Below are 21,046 nucleotides of genomic sequence, written 5' to 3'. Positions count from 1 at the left end.
TATTTTGCATATTATTGTCTAATACTGTATTGCCAAAATAACTTGAAATTGTCACAACCTAAAGCTGCGTTTCCAGCAAAGCTATTAACAAAATGTTAATAACTTAATCCTTATAGATTCTATTAGATTGTACATAACTTATCATACACATGATGAGCATGATATGTGTTTGTCAAGCTCCGTTCAATCTAATAGAATCTATAGGGATTAAGTTATTAACATTTTGTTAATAACTTTGATGTAAACGCAGCTTTATTAGTAAAACATTTTTGAGTAACTACCCGAAGTCTCGGTTGTCATACCATTAACAATCTCTAGAAACAACCGACCACAAAGCATTTTGCTTCATACACACTGTATATTTGACTATTGTATTGTTTGCTCTATCCAATAAATAAATAAATGAATAAATATTCTGCTACTCGATGTTTGAGCTTGCAGATCGATAGTGGTTTAACGACCGAAACCAGTTTTCAATTTTTAAATGCAATAAGTTGTTTCGACAATTTACACTTGTCCAGTTTTAGAAAATAAATAAATGATATTTTTTACAAACTTTGAATCTGTGTTATATCATTTTAGTGCAGTTTTATTGACAGACGTATATATAGTGAGATTCACGTTATAAAATCAGCACCTGATTAACATTTATTATTCAAATCGAATCAAATAGCTTTTTATTCACAAAAAACATAATACAAATATTTATAAAATTCATTTAACATTTAACAGTGAATACTCTCCACAAAGACTTGAGTCTGTGACTGGAGAGTGAGTTCTTTCAAGTTGATTGAGATTATGTTCTCATGTTTTGTACATATCATAATTAAAACATTCTTCAGCAAATCAAGAATATAAATTGCACACAATGAAATTTTATACTGTTAATAACAACTACTGACAATATGACTCTTTGTGACAATTACTATTGTTCAAGACAATTACTGTCTATTATTAATGTTTTAGCCGGGTCAGAAAGTAAAAACGGCACAGTATGTGATACTAGAGTGAGGTCCACATTATGATGACAGTGTTTGATTAGCAATGGTATTGCTATCCTTGTCTATCATTCAACAACGCGGATAGCACTATCTCTTTCTCGCTTTGCTCTGTTGCCAGATCGTCTTTTAACAATGTAGAATTAATAATTAATTATGAAAATTCATGATGAAATTATTGAAAAATATAATTTCTTGCTTAATGAAATATAATTTATTAATTTAAACAAGAATGAACCGTTAATATTACATCAATCAACCTGTATCAGCTACCGTCTATAGAAGGCATTGACAAGACAGAGGATCGGCAAAGTTTTTTCCTATCTTCCTCCACTGACATCAAAACGTGGACCTCTCTATAGTTTTTGATTTGTTATACATTTTTTTCTATATTATATTATATATAAATCACGGGACTCCCTATGTATCATATTTTATGAAGTATGTTCCATCTCCTATCTTCTTCCACTGCCATTATAACGTGGACCTCACTATAGTTTATCGCTTTCATGATATTGAAAATATTAAATAATTCATTTAATTAGATCACCTTTTTGCATTTAGCTACTAGTTAGTCCTTAGTACAACATTAAACACCTAAAATTATTTTGAATTCGTTGATTCAAAATAATTATTATTCATATCATTGATAATATCGGGGCACCGAGCTTCGCTCGTTATTTATTTATTGATAAACAGGAAAAATATTATTTCGTGCTGAATACAATATAATTGATTATTTTAAACGAGAATGAACAGTTAATATTACATCAATAAACCTGTAGGCCTATCAGCTACCGTCTATAGAAGGCATTGACAAGACAGAGAGGATCAGCAACGTTTTTCTCCTATCTTTCTCCACTGCCATTATACCATTATACTGACCTCACTATACCAGCATCACATAGCTTCACGAAAAATAACTACTAGGACTATCGGCTTGAGTTAACAGTGGAATTTCGAGCATAAAAGCTCTATACTATGGGATCTTCTTATGCTTTATTTCCTGTATTCTGTAACATTGTATTATTTCAAGTCGTTTTATTCAATGTGTGGGTTATCAAATGAATAACAACAGGTTGTGTTTTATTTTGTAGCGACACTTGCAAAGATGGACACCATGTTGAAATTGATGCCAAACATAGCTCTTGCCCTGCTGGTGCTTGTGGAACGGTTTCGCGGCGATGCGGGCTCGTTCTGGGCTCCCTACATCGATATGCTGCCGGCTAAGTACACCACCGTTCTCTACTTCACGCCTAAAGAGCTTGACGAACTTCGCGGCTCCCCGGCGCTTGGTGGGTACAGCTTAGATCAAGGAAACTGAAAAATCATCAAGTTTTATATGATACTAGCAAGTAACCCGTGCTTTGCACCGGGGAAACTGTTGTGTTTAAAAATGCAATCTCCTTTTTGCCAGAGAAATATAAAAAAATAGAATAGTTATTTATTATTTTTGACTTGGCTCTCCGGCGCTTGGTGTGTACAGCTTCCATCAAGTATCATAAGAAAACTAAAATATTATCAAGTTTTATATGATACTAGCAAGTAACCCGCACTTTGCACCGGGGAAACTTTTGTGTTGCAATAAAATGCAATCTCCTATGTCCAAAGAAATATAAAAAATAGAAAATGATTTGCTATTTTTGACTTTAAATACTGTTATTGTCTAGAAGTATCATGAATTTATTGAAAAATTACATACATGTTTAAACAACTAAGGTGTCATCTAGTTTTGAATTTTCACACTGAAGATCACACCATAGGTGTTGAAAAATGTATGTAATTTTTCAATAAATTCATAATATTTCTAGACATTCCAGTGTTTCATTATTCAGTGAGAAGTTACGGGTTCGAGACAAAACTCTTTTCTTTCTTTTTTTTTTTTGCTGAGAATTTTCAACTGTGATGAAGATTATCCACGTAATTTTTGAAAAATAATGAATAATGAAACACTGGAATGTTTTCCAGAAGTATCATGAATTTATTTAAAAATTACATGAATTTTTAAAAATCTATGGTGTCATCTAGTTTTGAATTTTCACATGACACCATAGGTGAAGAAATATGTATGTAATTTTTCAATTAATTCATGATACTTCTAGACAACATTCCAGTGTTTCATTATTCATTATTTTTCAAAAATTACGTGGATAATTTCCAGAGTTGAAAATTCTCAAAAAAAGAGTTTCATTGGTCTCGAACCCTTAAACTATTATCCATACAGCCACGAATTCACTTGAAGAAAGCTATGTTTGGTTGTGCTTTTATCATTGTGTAAACTATGAATAAATACAAGAATAAATTTTGTTTTAGTTATTCAATTAAAAATTAATTAAAAAGAACAAAAATAGTCCTACAATCATCCTTAGTAGATTCAGAATCTTAATGTAAAATTGCAAGTTTAGTAGTTCATGAGTTAGTGATGATGCGTCAATCGTGTATTTCCTATCCCGTACAAGTATAAGACAATTCCTTCCTTCATTAATAAGATTGAAAGCTGTCATTATCAAATCCTATTAAAGCTGGTTTACCACACACCAGTGACATTGAAAGTGATCAGTAATAATAATAATAATAATAATAATATCGAGTGACCTGGCTGGCTCAGGTCTGGTGTCAGAGTTTTCAGGTCGTAACTGATCAATTTCAGGGCCTCTGACATGACCTAACGACTGCTTCTTAGGCAGCCGGGAACGACGGCTTAACGTGTCCATCCGAACACAATTATCAGTACATTGATAATTATCATTTCCATAAGTTGAAATGGGATTATTCATAATAACTAGGCCGTGCTAAGGGGAATAGTCCAATAAGAACTATGGAAAATATATTCATACTGATCACTTTTACTATCACTGGAGTGTGAGAATCCTCACTAAAAAGTATCAAAGGTTATGTGTGTTAGATATCCATGTTGAATTTTAAAACTTGAAATCGTCACAACCACTTCTTTATTCAAATATTTTAGTCTCAATTGTTGCACTGTTGTCAATGAAGTCACTCTTTGAGTTGTATTATTATACTCAAGAAATGACAATAACATGAATATAAACTCATGTAAATTATAAAACAATTTGAAACTAAATTAGGAAATTGAAGAAGTTGTGGGCAATAGCCTGCTTTTTCTTTTCCGATCATTGTATTGTTTGTGCTGATCTAATAAATAAATACATAAATAAATAAAAAAATAATATCTGGTAAAGTACAACTCCATCATCAACCAACTTAATTATACGTTTACAATTCGTTATTTCCAAATGACGACTATGAAACATACTTTGTTATTTACTTTCAGAAATTAAAACCAATTCAATTCAATAAGTTGAAAGAGACCATGTACTCACCGTGAATGGACATTTTAGCTGGATCCTCCCATATCAGTGAACGCGTCCAGTGCAGTGAAAATATAATTTCCATGGTCATTGGGCTATTCATACTTGCTTTGCCGGGCTGAGTGTGAATAGCTATTGTTACTCATTGTAATAATATGCACACTGAACCGGACTCGTTACAGATATGTGGGATTCCACTTAAGATGAATTTCTTTCAGTTAAAAATAAATAATTTTTTACTAGTAATTTCTCCCCTCTCTCTCTACACACATAGATTTATCCATGACATTGATTTAAATGAATTGTCTTTTGTGAGTTACTGAATATTTATTTTTACATTTGTTTCATTTACAGAGCCGGCTTTAAAAATGTGTCGGAACATCGCACGGCAGTATGCTTACTTCAATAAGATGTTTCAGGTAATTTTAAATTTATTTCATAACTTCATAAAGTATCGATAAAGTTTTATTAGCATTTTCATTATAATAACATTTTTATTCTTGATCAGTTAAGCACTCTCAGAAAGCTTCATCTATATAATAAAAAATGAGCCCCAAATTTTGACAGTCAATAACTTATCTATGTGTGCACCGAATTTGATGATTTTTCTAGTTGTGTTCGTTATGTTCAGGACCAGGTTTATGGCCTATCAAATTTATAATCCGACTTCAGGACTCTTTCCTACGGTCCTTTAAAGTTTACATGTAATCCTTATGGGAGAAGATTTGTGAGCTGGCCACACACAGAAATAGTAATCAGCTGTTATAATCATTGCGTCATACAGCAGCCGTCGGTAGATAGTAGACAAGAGTGTGTGCTGCTCCATAACCGCCCATGTATTTTATTCTAAACGACCCAACTAAAAACAAAATGACTGTTCTGTGTGTAACCATCCAGCAGTGCGGCCTCAGGTTAAAGACTTATCTTGCTCGAAAGACATTGCTGTGTTTCGAATAATTTATTGTGCTGTCTTCGGTGTTTAGAATTGATTGATTTTTAGTAAATTATTTATTTTGCTGTTGGAAAATTATCTTTATAAATAAAATGCCGCATCGCGCCTCCTCAGGTGTGCACGTATCCAGCTAAAGTTCTTTGTCATAAGATGCATTAAACTATTTGGCGGTACGAAGTTCGCCGGGCCAGCTAGTTATCCATAATTATGTATTTGTATTATGTAATTGTTAATCGCAGTTCGAAGCACATTTATTACTGAGTTATGTAACGCTGAGCCATAGCCACCTCTGTATTAGAGGTGGCTATGACGGTACCCATCTTATTTAAAATTGATTGTTCTCTAGTAGAAGCTGGATTGAAGACAGTTGGTTGGCTTCTTTGCGTCGTACAGTAAAATAAGGAAAAATCATCTCTTAGATATAAACTATATGAAAACTGCTTATTACACGATACTCGAAATTTATTCCTTTGCGCACAGTACATTTGCCACATCTGGACTTGTTCTCACTATAAAATGTGTTATAGTTGTATTTGAATTTGTTTCTATTTCAAATTGTGATGTTTGTAATTATTATTTAAAAAAATTTAAAGTTGAATACTGAAACCATCCCGAAGACTTCTGCTACCAAATATTGCAATTATTGATATTCACCCTGTTGTCAATAAAGTTTCTCTTCTGAGTTCTCATCTTATTTCAATATTTTAAATTTCAGAAATCCCAAGACCCGGCGAGTGAATTACTAAGGGAGGTGTTCACCTATGAGCTGTACAGGTAAAAATTGAACATAACAATATTTATTTATTACTATTGTATTATTTTATAACTTTTAAGTGGAAAACACTCACATTCTTTGGTGTGGCGACGACCGTTTCGTGCTGGTGTTGCACATTCTCAAGCCAAACTGAGTTTCTGTTCTATAAGTTATATAAGAATACAATAGTAATAATTCCAGTGGAAACAAGATGGATAACCAACAACGCATTTATTTATTCATCGAATCTTGTTCGTTGTTTATAACCTGAGCTAGTTTGTTGAATTTGTGTCCAATGCACGTGGAATAGTATTATTTGATCTGGGTACTCTATTGCTTTTTCTTGATTCATTTTTGCTAAGTGGTATGGGATGACATGTGACTCGTCAAGTGATGAGTTGTTGATTTCCATTGGTCGGTTCGAATTTAGAGTGAGGCCAGATTAGGCGTTTTTTCAGGCTCTAATCCAATCAGCCAATCGGAGAGATTCCTACCCTCCGACTCTGAAAACTCATGAAAAACGCACAATATAGTTTCGCCCTTGGAAGCTATGTTTGTATAATGAGACTGGAACCTGAAAACTCTGAATTTAACACTTCAGTACAAAGTGTTCTAGAACTATAAAAAATATATTTAATTGTGTAATGTGCTTCCTTTGAAGATCAACATTAGAATAATGCCTTGAAAGTATTAGTCACCTTGGTTAATATAACCACTATAACCTTTTTTCATGATATATCATGTTTCCAAAATAATGGATACTTGGTTATATGGCAAAGTAGAACCACCTTTGGGTCTCTTTACCAAAAAATCCAATAAATAAAAGATAAAGATAACCACTTTCAAAAGTAAACATCAAATCTAGTTTTGGAAGTTAACTATATTGTTGAAATGAGACAAAGTCTATAGAAAGTTCTTCATACAGAATGTTTCTGAAATAGACCGACAAAATTGAGTGAGGTATTTCCTTACTCCAAACTAAAGAAAATAGTTCCTCTAAACAAGGATCCGTAAATTAGTTCTTGCTGAGATAATAATAGCGGAAGATTTCACATTTCTCAACAAATTTTTAATTTTATATTTTTGTGGTGGCCTTACGACGGGATTTGAGTGATCATTTCTCATGTAAAATTAACTTAGAAAGCTTTTTTATCGAAATTTAGGATTGGGAGAAAATGGTACAGGCTCTGCCTAGTTTTTCCTCTCCATGGTCATCATTATATTATAATGATGTTTTGTATAATGAATACACAAATCCAATAGGACCAGTTGAATGTTTGTAACATTCATAATTATTGTGATAGTGTGCAAAATACGCTAAAAAACTCAATTTTCCATCTCCAAATGATAGAAAAAGGATACCTTATTGATGACTGATATTTAGAATAATGTAATATTGTAGAGAATTTGAATATGAAGAAAAACGTACCAATACATTTTAAAAGGCATCCAAACTTTACAAATCAGGATTTAAAGGAGACAGAAAATCATTTTTAAAAATATCCCATTCGAAACAAAATCTTCCGACATCATTATCTCGGTAACAAAACATTTTAAAACCCATGTTTACTGGAACCTTTTTTTTTTTAATTTTGATGTAAGGTAATATTTACAAAGTTTGTCGGTCTATTCTAGAAACATTCTGTATAGACCTTCAAGTGAGCAAGATATTGTCATTCTTGGTTGTTTCAGCAATGTTGATATTTTTTCTATTGACAGTCTCTTCTTTTTAAATAATGTTGGGAAATACAGATAGAACAACAACAAATGAACAAAACATTTATTTCAAACTTAACAAATATAATAACCTTATAACAAGTTGTTTTACATAATAAAGTAGATATGAATCTATCTACTTATTGATAAATATAAATCCTTATTTTATTATGATTTAAAAAGTACTTATTTTTATAATTATTATCAACATTATACTTGTAAGATACTACTTATTATTGCACATAAAGTTGGTTTTGTTTATGCTCTTATAGTATTTGTCAAAAACGGTTTTTCGGATCTTATTCTACTAAATTTAATTATCACTAAAAGATTTTCATTGGGATAATAGTTTGGAAACAATTCATTTGTACAAATTAATAAATAATTAACAATAATTATAATTTTCAAAGCATATTTTTAGTGGTTTTCTCTCTATTTTTTTATAAAATCAATTTTTCGCTCTCCATGAAAATAATCAAAAGCCATCAAGTAAAGGCTCTTAAATGCTGCTTTCAAGTTTCCATACTTTATTTCGTTTGTTGGCACATCGTGAACTTTACAAAATCATGAATCAAACATCTTTCATGTAGCTTACTACAAATGTAAAATAATGATTTCTCCGAAAATTGTCATCTTGAAATTCATTATTGGATATCACACTCAATAAAGGTTATTAAAGCTTTTGGAAGTACAATATGTTTATAGTTATTATTCAGTATTTTTCAACTGAATGGTGGGGAACATTCTTTGAAGCAACATAACTGTATCAACTGGAAAATATGGCTATAGTTGGAAGAACGCTTGGAACTGAAAACCAGAAGAATGGAAGGATTCATGAATATTATAAAAATCATTCAATGGTATTTAAAAATCCAATCTTTAAAAATGTCATAGAATTCCCATTATCTTTGAAACTGTGTGATGAAAATCATTTTAAGAATAGAATTTTTTAAGTAGCTCTTATCAGTTGTATAGTGAATATCCACTTTCTTAAGCATTCACATGTTTAATGATAAAATTCAAATGAATTCATAATTCAATAAAGCATTCATAATGATAAATACTCATGTATAATAATGTAAAATAATGAAAATACTCACACTTTAAAAACTGGTCTTCATGATTTGATTAAAACTTTACAATTTTAGAATCTATACTGTATATCAAACTTACAGATTCTTACTTTATAATTGATCTTCTTAAATTTTAAACATGATAAAGAACTCGCAAACTTGAACTCCGATAATTTTATGTTCTTCTTTTAACAATATTGAGTATTTGATACAAATTCATGTACTATCAGAATCAAACTTCATGAAACTCATGTTAGGACTGAACTATGTCATGATTTTGCTTTGACATGTTTATTCTATTCAAATTCTTCAAAAAACCGATACAATTTAAAGAAATCAATATTCTATCATATTAAACTCCTTTAAAACATGACAAACTTCAAGAATGTCTTGCTCTTGTTTCAACAGTGTTGGTTTGATTCAAACTTGGGTAAAAATCACAAACTTAAGGAGATAATGTTCACTTGCTCTTGTTTCAACAGCAATTTGTGTTAGATTCAAACTTTTAAAACATCACAAATTGATGGGAAATAACGTTCATTCATACTGGAATGTTTTCCTCAAAGTCCTCCATAGATAGTAATGCCTGTTCGACGAAGTATTCGAATGAATACCGCGAGAACTAAACACAGGCACTCGTTGGTGCTTACTAAGCACCGGACTTAAACTACACTGGCTGCTTCTGAAGTCCTCCTGGAGTTGTTCGCAAAGTATGTCGCGCTTAGCGCGGCGACGTACGCTTCGTTGCCTCAGTCGACAGGTGACCAAAACTGTGAGGAATCCGAGGATAGCTATCCCCAGAACGGCTCCACTAGCTAGGATGGCTGATTTTACGCCGGGTGGGAATCTTCTGAGATCTGCGAAATCGTTGTAACGGGGTTCTTCTTCTTCGCTCTCCGTGTCCGCGCTGATTTTTCCGACGGCTTTGGTGCGGGATCGGTGGACTTCGTCGCTTTCATTGAATAAAAGCACGTCATCAACATGTACTGACGGTTTGGGACGGGATGACGTCACTGCTATCAGTATCTCCTTGCTTTCACCCCTGAACGGCCTCATTGTTTGTTCGCTGCCACTTCTATTTGAACTCGTTTGATTGGTCCGAACACTCTCGAAGTGTTGTCTAGGTTCCCGTTTATCATCCCGCTTCGAATCAATATAAAACTTGATACTAGGTTCCTTCAAAATTGGTCCCCTGTTCCTTACCTCCTCCTCCTTATACCTGTCCTTATCTTTCCTTATAGTATCGGTAAGGAAAGTAGGAAACGTTTTCAACACCCCCTGTTCAGGAAACTGAATGTACCCCTCGTTTCTCCTACCGTTATTTTCAATCGGGATAGGTATCACGCTAGCTTCTACAGTTCTCATAATCAAGTTATACTTGCTTTCATCTTGATTCTGGTCAAAATCGATTTCTTTTCGAGATTCCATCTGTTTTGCTAATTCTATTTCTTTTTCCAACTCCAATTCTGCTCTCGAACTTGTTACCTCTACAGGTATAGGCTCGGGCTCAGGTTGGGGGGTGGATTCTTCTGTTGTAGTCAATCTTTCAGTTGTTACTTGTACATTTTTAGTAGTCCTTTGTTCATTTCTAGTTGTAATTTGTACATGCTTGGTTGTTCCTTGTGTATTTTTGGTTGTCCCTTGTGTATTTTTGGTTGTAGCTTCTACATTTCTAGTTGTACCTTCTGTATTTTTGGTTGTCCCTTCTACATTTTTGGTTGTTTCCTGCACATCAGATGTTACGTTACTTGGAGCAACAGTTGTACTACTCCTGAACGCTTCAGAAAAATGCAACTGACTTGACCCTCGTTCCCTATGCTCCAATAAATCAGTCAACGTCATATTCCTGAGCTCCAGTATACGTTTCAACCGTGTGTATCCACTCTCATCCGATCTGATCAAATCAAGGATCTCGTCTCTGATGTTAGGCAACTCCACACCCTCTAGAACCTTGGGTGTCGCCCTGGTGTAACTCTCTGATGTTGCATCCTCGTGTGGGCTGAGAGTTGTGCCGGTTGTTGACATCATTTTCAAAACCTCTCCAATTGTGACCTCTTCTAGAAGTTTCATCGGTGAGATAACTTCTGGCGCAGCTTTATATCCTACAGGCATCAAGGTACTTGTGTCAATCTCGTTCTTAGTATCTGTTTTTTGGGTTACTGTGTGATATTTAACCTTCAACTCTTTCTCGGTGTTGATGTGTACTGGTATCTTCATCTTCATCACCAATTCGTCTCCCTCTCCATCTTTACCTTCAGTTGTTTCATTGTCCTTCTTCTTTAACCTCCTCCTGATAATGGCGGAAGTAGGTGGTAGGCGACGTCTCGAATTTGAGAACAATTTCTTCCGGTTCAATACAGCTTTGAGTGGTTCTTTCGTAGTGCTGCTCTCTGTGGTGATTCTGTACCCGGTATACTCAGTCGTGGTGGAAACTTGTGGCTCCTTAGTACTACCCTGTACCCGACTGTGGTACTTCATCCTGGAACTGTATCTTGGAGGCGTTCTGGGAGTTTGGGTGGTTCCCAGGGACGTGATCATTGGATCCATTTCCTTTGTGGTTTTGTCCACATCTTCAACCGTTGTGAACGCTGTTGTGTATCTAATCTCGGGCACTGTAGTCTCTGTACTCGTTGAATAACTAGTTGTTTCAACTGAATTCTCCTCATCCCTAGGCAGTCCTGTTGTGATTGTGTCATGGTCATCAACGACCGTTGACGTTGAATCAACTTCGGTTGAGTATTTTCCAGTTGTAACATCAGTGAACCTCAATGTTTCCTCTTCTAGATCTGTGGTGAACCTTGTGGGTAGTTGACTGGTGTATGTTACACTTTCTTCGCTACTTGCTGTCGTAACATGTTGTGTTGTGTCTGGGGTGTAGGGATTTGTTGCTGCAACATGCGTCTCCTCCTCCGCCTCATCCTCATTACTCTCCTTCATGATATTGTACTCCTCCATTGGATCTGTAGATTCTACCTTGGATGTGACAATTATCGTGCTGTATCTACTTTCCTCGTTTCTGTTGGTCATCTCTTTGTTTTCATCTATCTCCTTCGCAATCTCCTCACTGAAAGATGTAGGACTCATTGTAGTTGTCTCAATTTTCACTTCTTCCACTCGTATCCTTTTCCTACCTTGCCCTTTCCTTCTCTTACGTTGTCCGTTTTCGGGTCGACTCCTGTATCCTTCAGGCTCCTGGTATCTATCTCTAGGTGGGCCGGGTCTAACTCTATACGTATCAGGTCGGGCTCTATAGGTATTTTCACGATTTTTTGTTGTAGTTTCCCCAAATTCATCTAGTGTACCCTTGTTAACCTCGGGTTCTGAATATTGTGAACCAGGTCTGCTCCTGAATATCTCCCTCTCTACTTCACCGTGTCCCCCATTCTCCTGTCCTTCTTCCTCCACCGGAGGAGGTCTCTTCACAGGTCGTCTCCTCCTTTTTTGTGGTCTTCTTCTCGGGTACACTACTTCCTCCTCACTAGGAACAACCCCTCCTGCTCCTTCCTCTCTAATTCGTAGCACTTCTCTCTCACTATCCTCTCCCCCTCTTACTCTATCCTGGTACCTAGGTTTGTAACCTTCTTCTCCATCTTCCCCTCCTTCGGGGGTGGGGGTAGTGGTTCTCGGACGTTTCCTCATTCTCCTCCTTCGTTTTCCGTTTCCGTTTCGCGTCCTGTTTCGCGGTCTCCACGGTCTTTCGTCTACTTCCTCTCCTTCGCCAACCAGGAGGGGGGAGGAGTTGGGATGGTTCTCTCGTTGTGTGTTGGTGTCCTGGGATTCCGCTCCATAGCTGTCGATTTCTGAGCCTCCTGTATTTATGTCAGACTCTGTCTCTCGCCACATCTGCAATTTAAAAAGAAATATATTTCATTTTTATTCGAAATTATGATTATATTTTAGTAGATTATCATTACTATTATTATTTTATTATTTATAAATCTTTCCAGATTAAAATGCAGTCAGATTAGATTTCCCAATTTCCCAAAAATAACTATTAGCTGGGTTATTTTTGGTCAATTGAGTAACTTTTTCAAAAATTGATATTTTCAGAAAATTTCTGTTTTACTAGATCAAAACTACCATGAAGAAACCATCCTCTCAATCTCATGGATTCATATTTTAACGAATTTGAAATGTTCTGTCCCAAAAATTCAAACTTCAGGCGCTCTTATCTCAAAAGTAATGATCAGAAAAAAATGTTTTCCTGAAAAAAAACTTTTTCATTTTGATAACTTGATGATATACAAATCGAAAAACTTGAAAAAATATCACGAGTAGAAAGTTTACTTTTAGCCTTTGCACCGCCTTAAATTGCTCAGATATATGTTTCAAATATTGTTGAATCCTTTCAGATTCGTATGTGTTATTTCAAGATATTTTTCAAAATATTTGAATAGTTTGTAACTTCAAAATTGGGGAAAATTCATATTTCGTATCATTGAGAACGCTTTTTCATCTCTATAAACTGTGATTTTCCTTAAAATCGTTGGATAGAAATATATCTATTTTTGGACAAGTGCCTGTTTTTCTTTTCTGACTATTGTATTGTTTGTTCTATCCAACAAATAAATAATAATATTATGTCACATTAAATAATAATTTTTGATTAAAAGACTGATGTTTGAATGTGTTCAAATCATATTTTATTGGATAGAAATAGACCTATTCTTCGCTTAACGGCTAGTTGATCAAAATCCAATTGAATTCAACTGCTGCGAATGGATTAAATTTTACGGAACCAATAAAATAATCCTAGATACGACGTCATTTTCGTTGGTTAAATTTGTTAGGATTTCTTGTGAATAATAGGCTAACTGAGATCTCGGTGCAATTGGAGTTATTGGTGTAATCTCTTGAAGTTCTACCAAATAAAGAATTTTATTTCTTCAACAATGATAAAAACACATAATTTACATTAGATCACCATTTAACAACTAACAACATTGTTACAAGAAAATAAATAAAGTTTTGTTTGTTAAATAATTGAAGTGGCTAAAAAAATCTTGCGCTCTAGCCACAAGTTCAAACATTCCTTACTATAGTTAACATGATTTAAGAATTAATACAGCTCTTTAATATTATAATCAATACCAGTACAATATAGATAGATAAATAAAATAAACAATCATAAAATTAATGAAATATAGTTGATCATATAATATAACCAAGATACTTCAAATATTCAAAATAGCACTAGGTTATCATAAGGCAATGAGAAATGAAAAAACAGGCTTCTAGCCCTTACTATTCCATTACCGAATTTTGATTGAAAATTAGTCTAGAAAAGGTTCTGATTCGTCAGTACTTTCAAACACAGATATTTATGATTCCAAAATGATGACAAGAAATTCTAAATGTAGAATGTTAATATAGGAAATTAATTCAAATAATCCTCTGTAGTAATAAGTTTAAAACTTGAGGAAAATTGTCAGATGATGGTTCAATGCTATAAGCTCATTAAGATTTTTTGTAGAATTGTGGGAATGGTGCTCCACACTACGCCAACGTTGTTTCAAATAATGCAAAATTTTCAGTGTCCTACAGGATTTTTCTCAGTGAAAACAAGTACTGTGTTGGGTTGATAGTAAAGTGCAGAGTTTGACTTTAATGATCTGAAAAACGTGAAGCTTCCCAAGAAACACAATGAGTTTTAATTTAAATTCAAGAAGCCGATTGCCTGATTTCTGAAAGGATTTATGATATGACAATTTCATGCACTCGAAATGCAAAAAAAGCTCAAATTACCTTTTTCGTTAGGGCTACTTGAAAGGGTACTTAGATTTCTATTTATTTCCAAAGCTCAAATTGTATAGACAATGGAAAATGTTGAGAGGAAATAGTTTGTTTTTCACCTGAGTTTTTTCTTGTGGAGAAGCACTCTCTTCAGCTGCTTGTGTCAATACCAGGAGAACTGCCAACAATACTAGACAGAGCCGTTGACATTTTATCTGGAAAAATAGAAAAACCAAAATATTAAAATGAGTCATTCCAGGTTTTATCAATTTTCATTCATCACTATAAATTGTAACATATTTCAAAATATTGAAAGGTAGGTTGTTTAAAACCGTTCAAATTTATGACATTTTTAAAAATAAACTTTTCTTTGAATTCTTTGGGAATGAATTCAAAGATACAGTAGTTTCAATACCGATAAAATTTCTTTCTTTCAGATTATTTGAATTTTTGACTCTTGACAAGAAGCGCTTGGGAATGGAGAGTTGGAGACTATTATCATAGAATAAACATTTTGTAGCCTATAGTTATTCTTTGCTATTATCTAGTCTTTTCCATCCATTATAGTGGTTATATCATCTTTGATTTGATATAGACTTTGATTTTGATATCCCTATAAGGTTTCTCTCTTTGGCCATAGTTCTTTCTCTCACTCATTGTGAAAATAGAAAGCATAAGTAAAGAGGAAAAGTACATCATCATTGTCCTTTCAAAGTCGCTATTACCGGAATTAGTAATAGAAGATCAATTGCATTATCTAATGGTGCTCATCTAGTGCACTTAGTGCTCATCTTAGTGTATTTAGTGCTCCTCTTAGTGTACTTAGTGCTCATCTAGTGTCCTCAGTGCAAGGTCTTAGTGATTTTGACTTTGAAAAGAACACTCCTGTGGGCGAGGTATGATTACGCGGAACCAATTAAAACATTACCGTAAATGAATCATTACCGTTGAAAATGATTACCGTGGTTAGGTCATGATGACTTTTTCATGAGAACTATCGGAACTCCGACTTGATTGCTAAGTTTTCACTTTCGAAGAGTCTAATGATTGTGAACCATTATGTTTGTGGAACTAATTTTATGGTGAATTTGATTCTGTGGAGATGAAAGTTCATAAACGTGTTTTCAAGATGTAGTCTCATTTTCAATCAAACTGCTACATTCACAGACGCCGCTTAATTTGTAAATTCACTCGTAAAACAACGCGTCTTTTACTAAAATCTAATGATTTTTCAATGCTATCTTATTAATAAAATATAAGAAGAACATTTTATTCAAGTAGTTTTTTAATAGAAACGTAATGAATGATTGTTTAACTCTCTTGATTGTAAATAGTGTTGATTTGTCTCGTTCAGTATCAGTAGACACAGTGCTAAAAACACATTAGTTCGTGGCACATGTATGTTCACTGTATTCCTCATCTTTCAAGTTATTGCAATACCTATTTGTTTTACAGAAAAAAAAACCTGTTCACATAGAAACGTACACCTTTGCTTTTGCGTAAAACGCAATCAAATTTACCCAATATTAAGGATATAATGACTGTTATTACTTTTTACAAAAAATGTGTTTTAACACGTTAGGATAATTTCCATGTCCAATAATTAATACTTTATTGCTAATTTTATGGATTATTGAGTATTTCAGAATTTCTCATGGTTTACGAAGTGCAAGGTATTCCTGATCAAAATCATAAAACAGGAAAAATTTGAATCTTCTATATTCCAAATTTCTAGCATAAATATTCTGTTGACTGGAAATCAATGTGTTCAGTGGAAAGTGAAGACACAAACCCATAATATATAACATTTTGTCATTTATCCAAATTTATGATCGAACTGTTCGGGATTTGCCTGTTTTTTATCTGATTTTATGAGAAGAGATGTTGAGGTATTTTTTCATGATAAGACACCGAATTTGTTAATATCAATACATTTTTTTCAAAAACACATCATTTTAGGACCAGGTTTTATGGAAAAAACTGCCACATCCCAAAGTGATCTTGAACAAATATAGTGGATTTCCTAGTCCATAGTGCATGGTTAAACATAGTTGGAAATCCTAACAGACCTATTCTAGCACACGCCACCATGATGCCGGTTACGTTTTATTTGTGTTTGATATTTGTAGGTACCTTGTTTGTATTTTGACCTTATTTTGTGTGTTTCTGTTGTTTTTTTTAATTTAAGCTTAAACTAAAAATGAATCACATTATACCGAACGAGACTTAAATGGATTTAATCCAGTTTAAAATGAAATTTAGTTTAAACTGATACTGTGCAAACGGCCCTTAGTTGACAACATAAGTGCCTTATGCTTTTTATTCGTATCTTACCTCCCATACATTTCAAATGATAATTCCTTGTAACAGTAACTGACAAATAACGTTGAATCATTTTTGGAACTATAGACTACCGCTATTGATATTACATAGTTGTCGAACTATGGATATAATACCGCTATCAATATTACATAGTTGTCACAAACTTAATTCGCAGCCGAAAGTTATACATTCGATAAAATTATGTAGGAAACTCCACTTTGCCACAGTCTCCATCTAAAGAGTGTGACAAATTTGGGTGGTCGATGGTTTCCATAAGTCTTGTTACATAAATTGCTACATAATTTTTCGTCGGCGACAAATAATCTCGAAGAGGAGGGAAGTCAAAAGACGTAGAGGAAGGTGAAAGAGAGAAAGAGATAGATTGGATTAGATTTAGAGAGAAAGAGAGAGAGTGAGAGAGAGGGTGGGAGGGAGAGAGAGAGAGACAGTATGAAAGGAGGACGTAATTTTATGAAGATCTCATGTTGCACGGATTCTGTCAATTACCTGTTGTAAAGGAAGCAAGCGACTGCGCGACAAAGTTGCGCGATAATTTAATGTCGCGCGATAAATATCGCTTACATAATAATAGAAATAAAACGCGGCATCACCAAATTGAACGTGACCGTCGCGATTCCTATTTATAACGCCGACAACAATTGATAACGTTTTGATTCTTACCTATACTATAGAGTTATATAGATAGATTGTAGAGCCTTGTTGGCTTGCAGCATCTTGTCTAGATGTTTCTTCTCGATTATCTTCACACCTCGTCCTTGTCTGTTTCTCTATTTTTCAGTATTTTCATCTTTCTACTTTCTTCTCATGTAGTTTATGATATTCTGCATTCATCCATATTTTTCTAGGTTGACATGTACAGTAATTCTTCGTCTCTTTTCTGTTTGGGGCTACTTGTAATATAAATAGAAATACAAATCTCAGTACCCTTTTTGAATTATATCCTATTATATTAAGCGAGCAATTTCTGTATTTTTATATATTTATATCTGGTTATTTATGTTGAACGGATGTCGAAAACGGCTCTAACGATTTTCACGAAATTTGGAACATAGTAGGTTTATGATATAAAAATTCGATTGCACTCTAGGTCTCATCCTTGGGAAATCTCGCTGAACGACATTAAAAGGATAATTCATCCTTGGCTGAAACAGCTGTGGATAGTAAAAAAGTGAGTGAGCGAGTGAGTATGTGAAAAATCAAAATATCGCATCCCCGAAATTCACAAGATGACTTATAGCCAGCTGTGAAATATAAACACGATCATTTTAGAGAATAATATTATTGTGTTCTGTTTATCAATAAATAAAAATAACGAGCGAAGCTCGGTGCCCCGATATTTATCACTAAAATGATTCAAAAAGGGTGGGCTACTGAAATTTGTATTTCTATTTGTAATTCTTCGGTTTAATTCAGGCTGTTTTACATTCTCCTTTATTATTACCTATTACCTATTTCCCTATTATTTAGTACTAAGTACTTACCTGTTTCTCTGCTTTGTTAGTATTTTACTGGCTCCCATTTACCTCTACATTACTCTATATTCAGTTACATCTCTGTCTTTTCAATTGAGATGTTTCCATTTTCTGCCTCTGACTCATTTCCTTCTCTGTTTTCCTATATTTACTAGTAATTGCATCTCTTTCTTTCCATTAAATTTTTACAATTTCCTCCTCATCTTCTCATTTGAATGTATATTCTATTGATCTGTATGTTTAAATTCAAGCTTTTTCCCATTAATATTTCTTTCTATATTTTGTCTTCTCACTATTTACATATTTATTTGTATCATTCTTCACATTCAATTCTCGATATTCTAAATTTTTTGTTCATCTCCATCTCTATTCTATCTGTATTCACAACTTTCTTCCCATTAAATTCATGCTGCTTCAATTTTCTTGTTATCTCTGTATCAAACTATATTCCCATCTCTCTTTTCATTCAATTCACGCATTTTCCATCTTCCCAGAGACCTCTGACCGGCTCTAAAGAGAAAATCACTAATAATTCTCGAAAATTATTCCATCACTTTATATCAGTGAGAGTGTAAATAAAATTACTGTATTTCGTTATGCTGAGGTTTGCTACGACACCATGAAAATTGAAAAATTGCAAATAATTGTAATGAAGTTATACAATTTTCTCAAGAGTGAGTGAAGTAATAAAAATAATTTTTTGAGTGAAAAAGGACTAAATCTCAAAGAAGTGGAATCATAACCTCATTTCGGACTTTTAAATCTAAATTTGGGAGTAAAATAGTACCAGGAGTATCCTTAGATTTTCTCTCCCATTCATTGAAAATAAAAATAATAAATTAATAGCTAAGAAGGAAACTAAAACAACTGATATGACATGTGCTAGAAACAAATTTCAAGTGAAGAAAAGGATGAATAAACTGAGAAGAGAGACGGATGATAGTGAAAACAATATAATTTGAGGTATGTGCGAAAGAGAGAGAGTGAGTGTGTGAGAGACAAAACTAATGATACTGAAAGCGTACGGTAGGAATTTATCTTCTTTAAAAAGGACCTAGTAACATACACACTCGCACATAGAGAAACAAACAGTCATTAAACCAGGTTTAACTTTCCATCTCTATAATGTCTTATGTTTACTTAAACCAGGTTAATGTGCCAGTATGGCTTGCTCTTGTTTATCCAATTAACCTCAACCGAATGCGTGTTGTCTCTATTTGTTGAAGAAGGCATCCTCATTCATTAACTGCACTAAATACGTCTAATTAATTCATTCGTACATTCTACAATGATATTTTCCATTCCATTTCACTTTGTGATATGAGCTTAAGAGAGTGGGAAGAAAGTCATTTGAATATCTGAGAATTATGACTTTGGAAGAGTTGTTAAGCAAGCTTTTAAATATTTTGTTAGCTTCAATTCATAAAAATAGATAATAGAATATTGAAATAATAATAGAATCCAGGAAGATGCATCTGGTTGATTAATTGGTCTTGAAATGTTTTGAATTGATTAAGTTGAAATTCTAATGGATATAACATAGGTAAGAAAGCAGGAGAATCACGTTTCTAGACAGAGAGCCGGTGGATCATCTCCAAATGTTGAAATATTGGTGAATTAATTGAATAATTCTAAATCAATTGATACACTTCTCTTTTCAATAAGAACGACAAATTCAATGTTATTAGAAAAAGGTAGTTTTTATCCAGAAACTTCCATCCTAAACAATTATAATTGAAAAATCGACTTGTATATAATATATAAAGACTTATTACTTTTTTTGAAGGATTTTGAATCAATTCGCAATCCTTAATTTTCTTCAAGAGATAGAATTGAATTCAATTATTGAATGAAAACATTATGATACTGTCGAAATTCGGAATTTATTAAAACAATTCGAGATATGAGAAAGAGAAAAATTTGAGATATGACTGGATCTCATGACCATATTTGAAATATTTGGGCTTATCTAGTCTCGGCCAATTACAGTAGGAGCTCAACCTTCATTAGTCAATAGCTAATGGCCAATCGTAGAGCTTCACCCACACTATATATTCTGTTGCTTGTTGTTTAAGCTTTCAGTTCACTAATTCAAATTAATTCAGCTAAATAGAATAAAAGATACTGCCTTTACTGATATTATCACGTCTTATTCTTTCAATTATGGGGAGATACCACATCTCATACCATATAATCAAATTATTAGATATTATAACAGTTGTGAGGCCCATATATACGGCTTAAGGCTGTGCAAAGGCTAAGAATAAACTTTCTACTCGTGATATTTTTCAAAGTTTTTCGATTTGTATATCATTAAGCTATCAACATGAAAAAGTTATCTCAGGAAAACATTATTTTCCGATCATTACTTTTTGAGATATGAGCGCCTAAAGTTTAAATTTTTGGGACAGAACATTTCAAATTTGGTAAGAGATAAATCCATGAGATTTAGAGGATAGATGGTATTGTTGATCTAGTAAAACAAACATTTTCTGAAAATATACATTTTTAAGATAGTTATTCAATTTACTAAAAATAACCAAAAATAACTTTTGAGTAATTTTTGGTAAATTGAATAACTTTACTAGATCAGCAATACGATGAAGAATCCATCCTCTAAATCTCATGGATTTATATCTTACCGAATTTGAAATGTTCTGTCCCTAAAATTCA

At 33.4% G+C, this 21,046-nt stretch overlaps 2 protein-coding genes across 2 annotated transcripts in view; one reads left to right on the top strand and one right to left on the bottom strand.

Moving 5' to 3' along the window:
- LOC111058141 (actin-histidine N-methyltransferase) overlaps positions 1–21,046 on the top strand; it is a 108,174-nt gene that overhangs the window by 10,180 nt on the left and 76,948 nt on the right. The window contains exons 4-6 of the mRNA XM_039438270.1: positions 2,096–2,293; positions 4,685–4,749; positions 5,998–6,056. Of these exons, the coding sequence (XP_039294204.1) occupies positions 2,096–2,293; positions 4,685–4,749; positions 5,998–6,056 (322 nt within the window). The remainder of the gene's footprint in view (positions 1–2,095; positions 2,294–4,684; positions 4,750–5,997; positions 6,057–21,046) is intronic.
- Positions 7,791–21,046, bottom strand: part of LOC111058139 — a 67,063-nt gene continuing 53,807 nt past the window's right edge. The window contains exons 2-3 of the mRNA XM_039438269.1: positions 14,678–14,773; positions 7,791–12,668 (exon numbers count right to left, since the gene is read on the bottom strand). Coding sequence (XP_039294203.1) covers positions 9,363–12,668; positions 14,678–14,773 — 3,402 coding nt within the window. The 3' untranslated portion in view covers positions 7,791–9,362. The remainder of the gene's footprint in view (positions 12,669–14,677; positions 14,774–21,046) is intronic.

The sequence above is a fragment of the Nilaparvata lugens genome, chromosome 11, assembly GCF_014356525.2.
Source record: "Nilaparvata lugens isolate BPH chromosome 11, ASM1435652v1, whole genome shotgun sequence".
Classification (NCBI taxonomy): Eukaryota; Metazoa; Arthropoda; class Insecta; order Hemiptera; family Delphacidae; genus Nilaparvata; species Nilaparvata lugens.
This window is presented reverse-complemented; position numbering and strand designations above follow the sequence as displayed.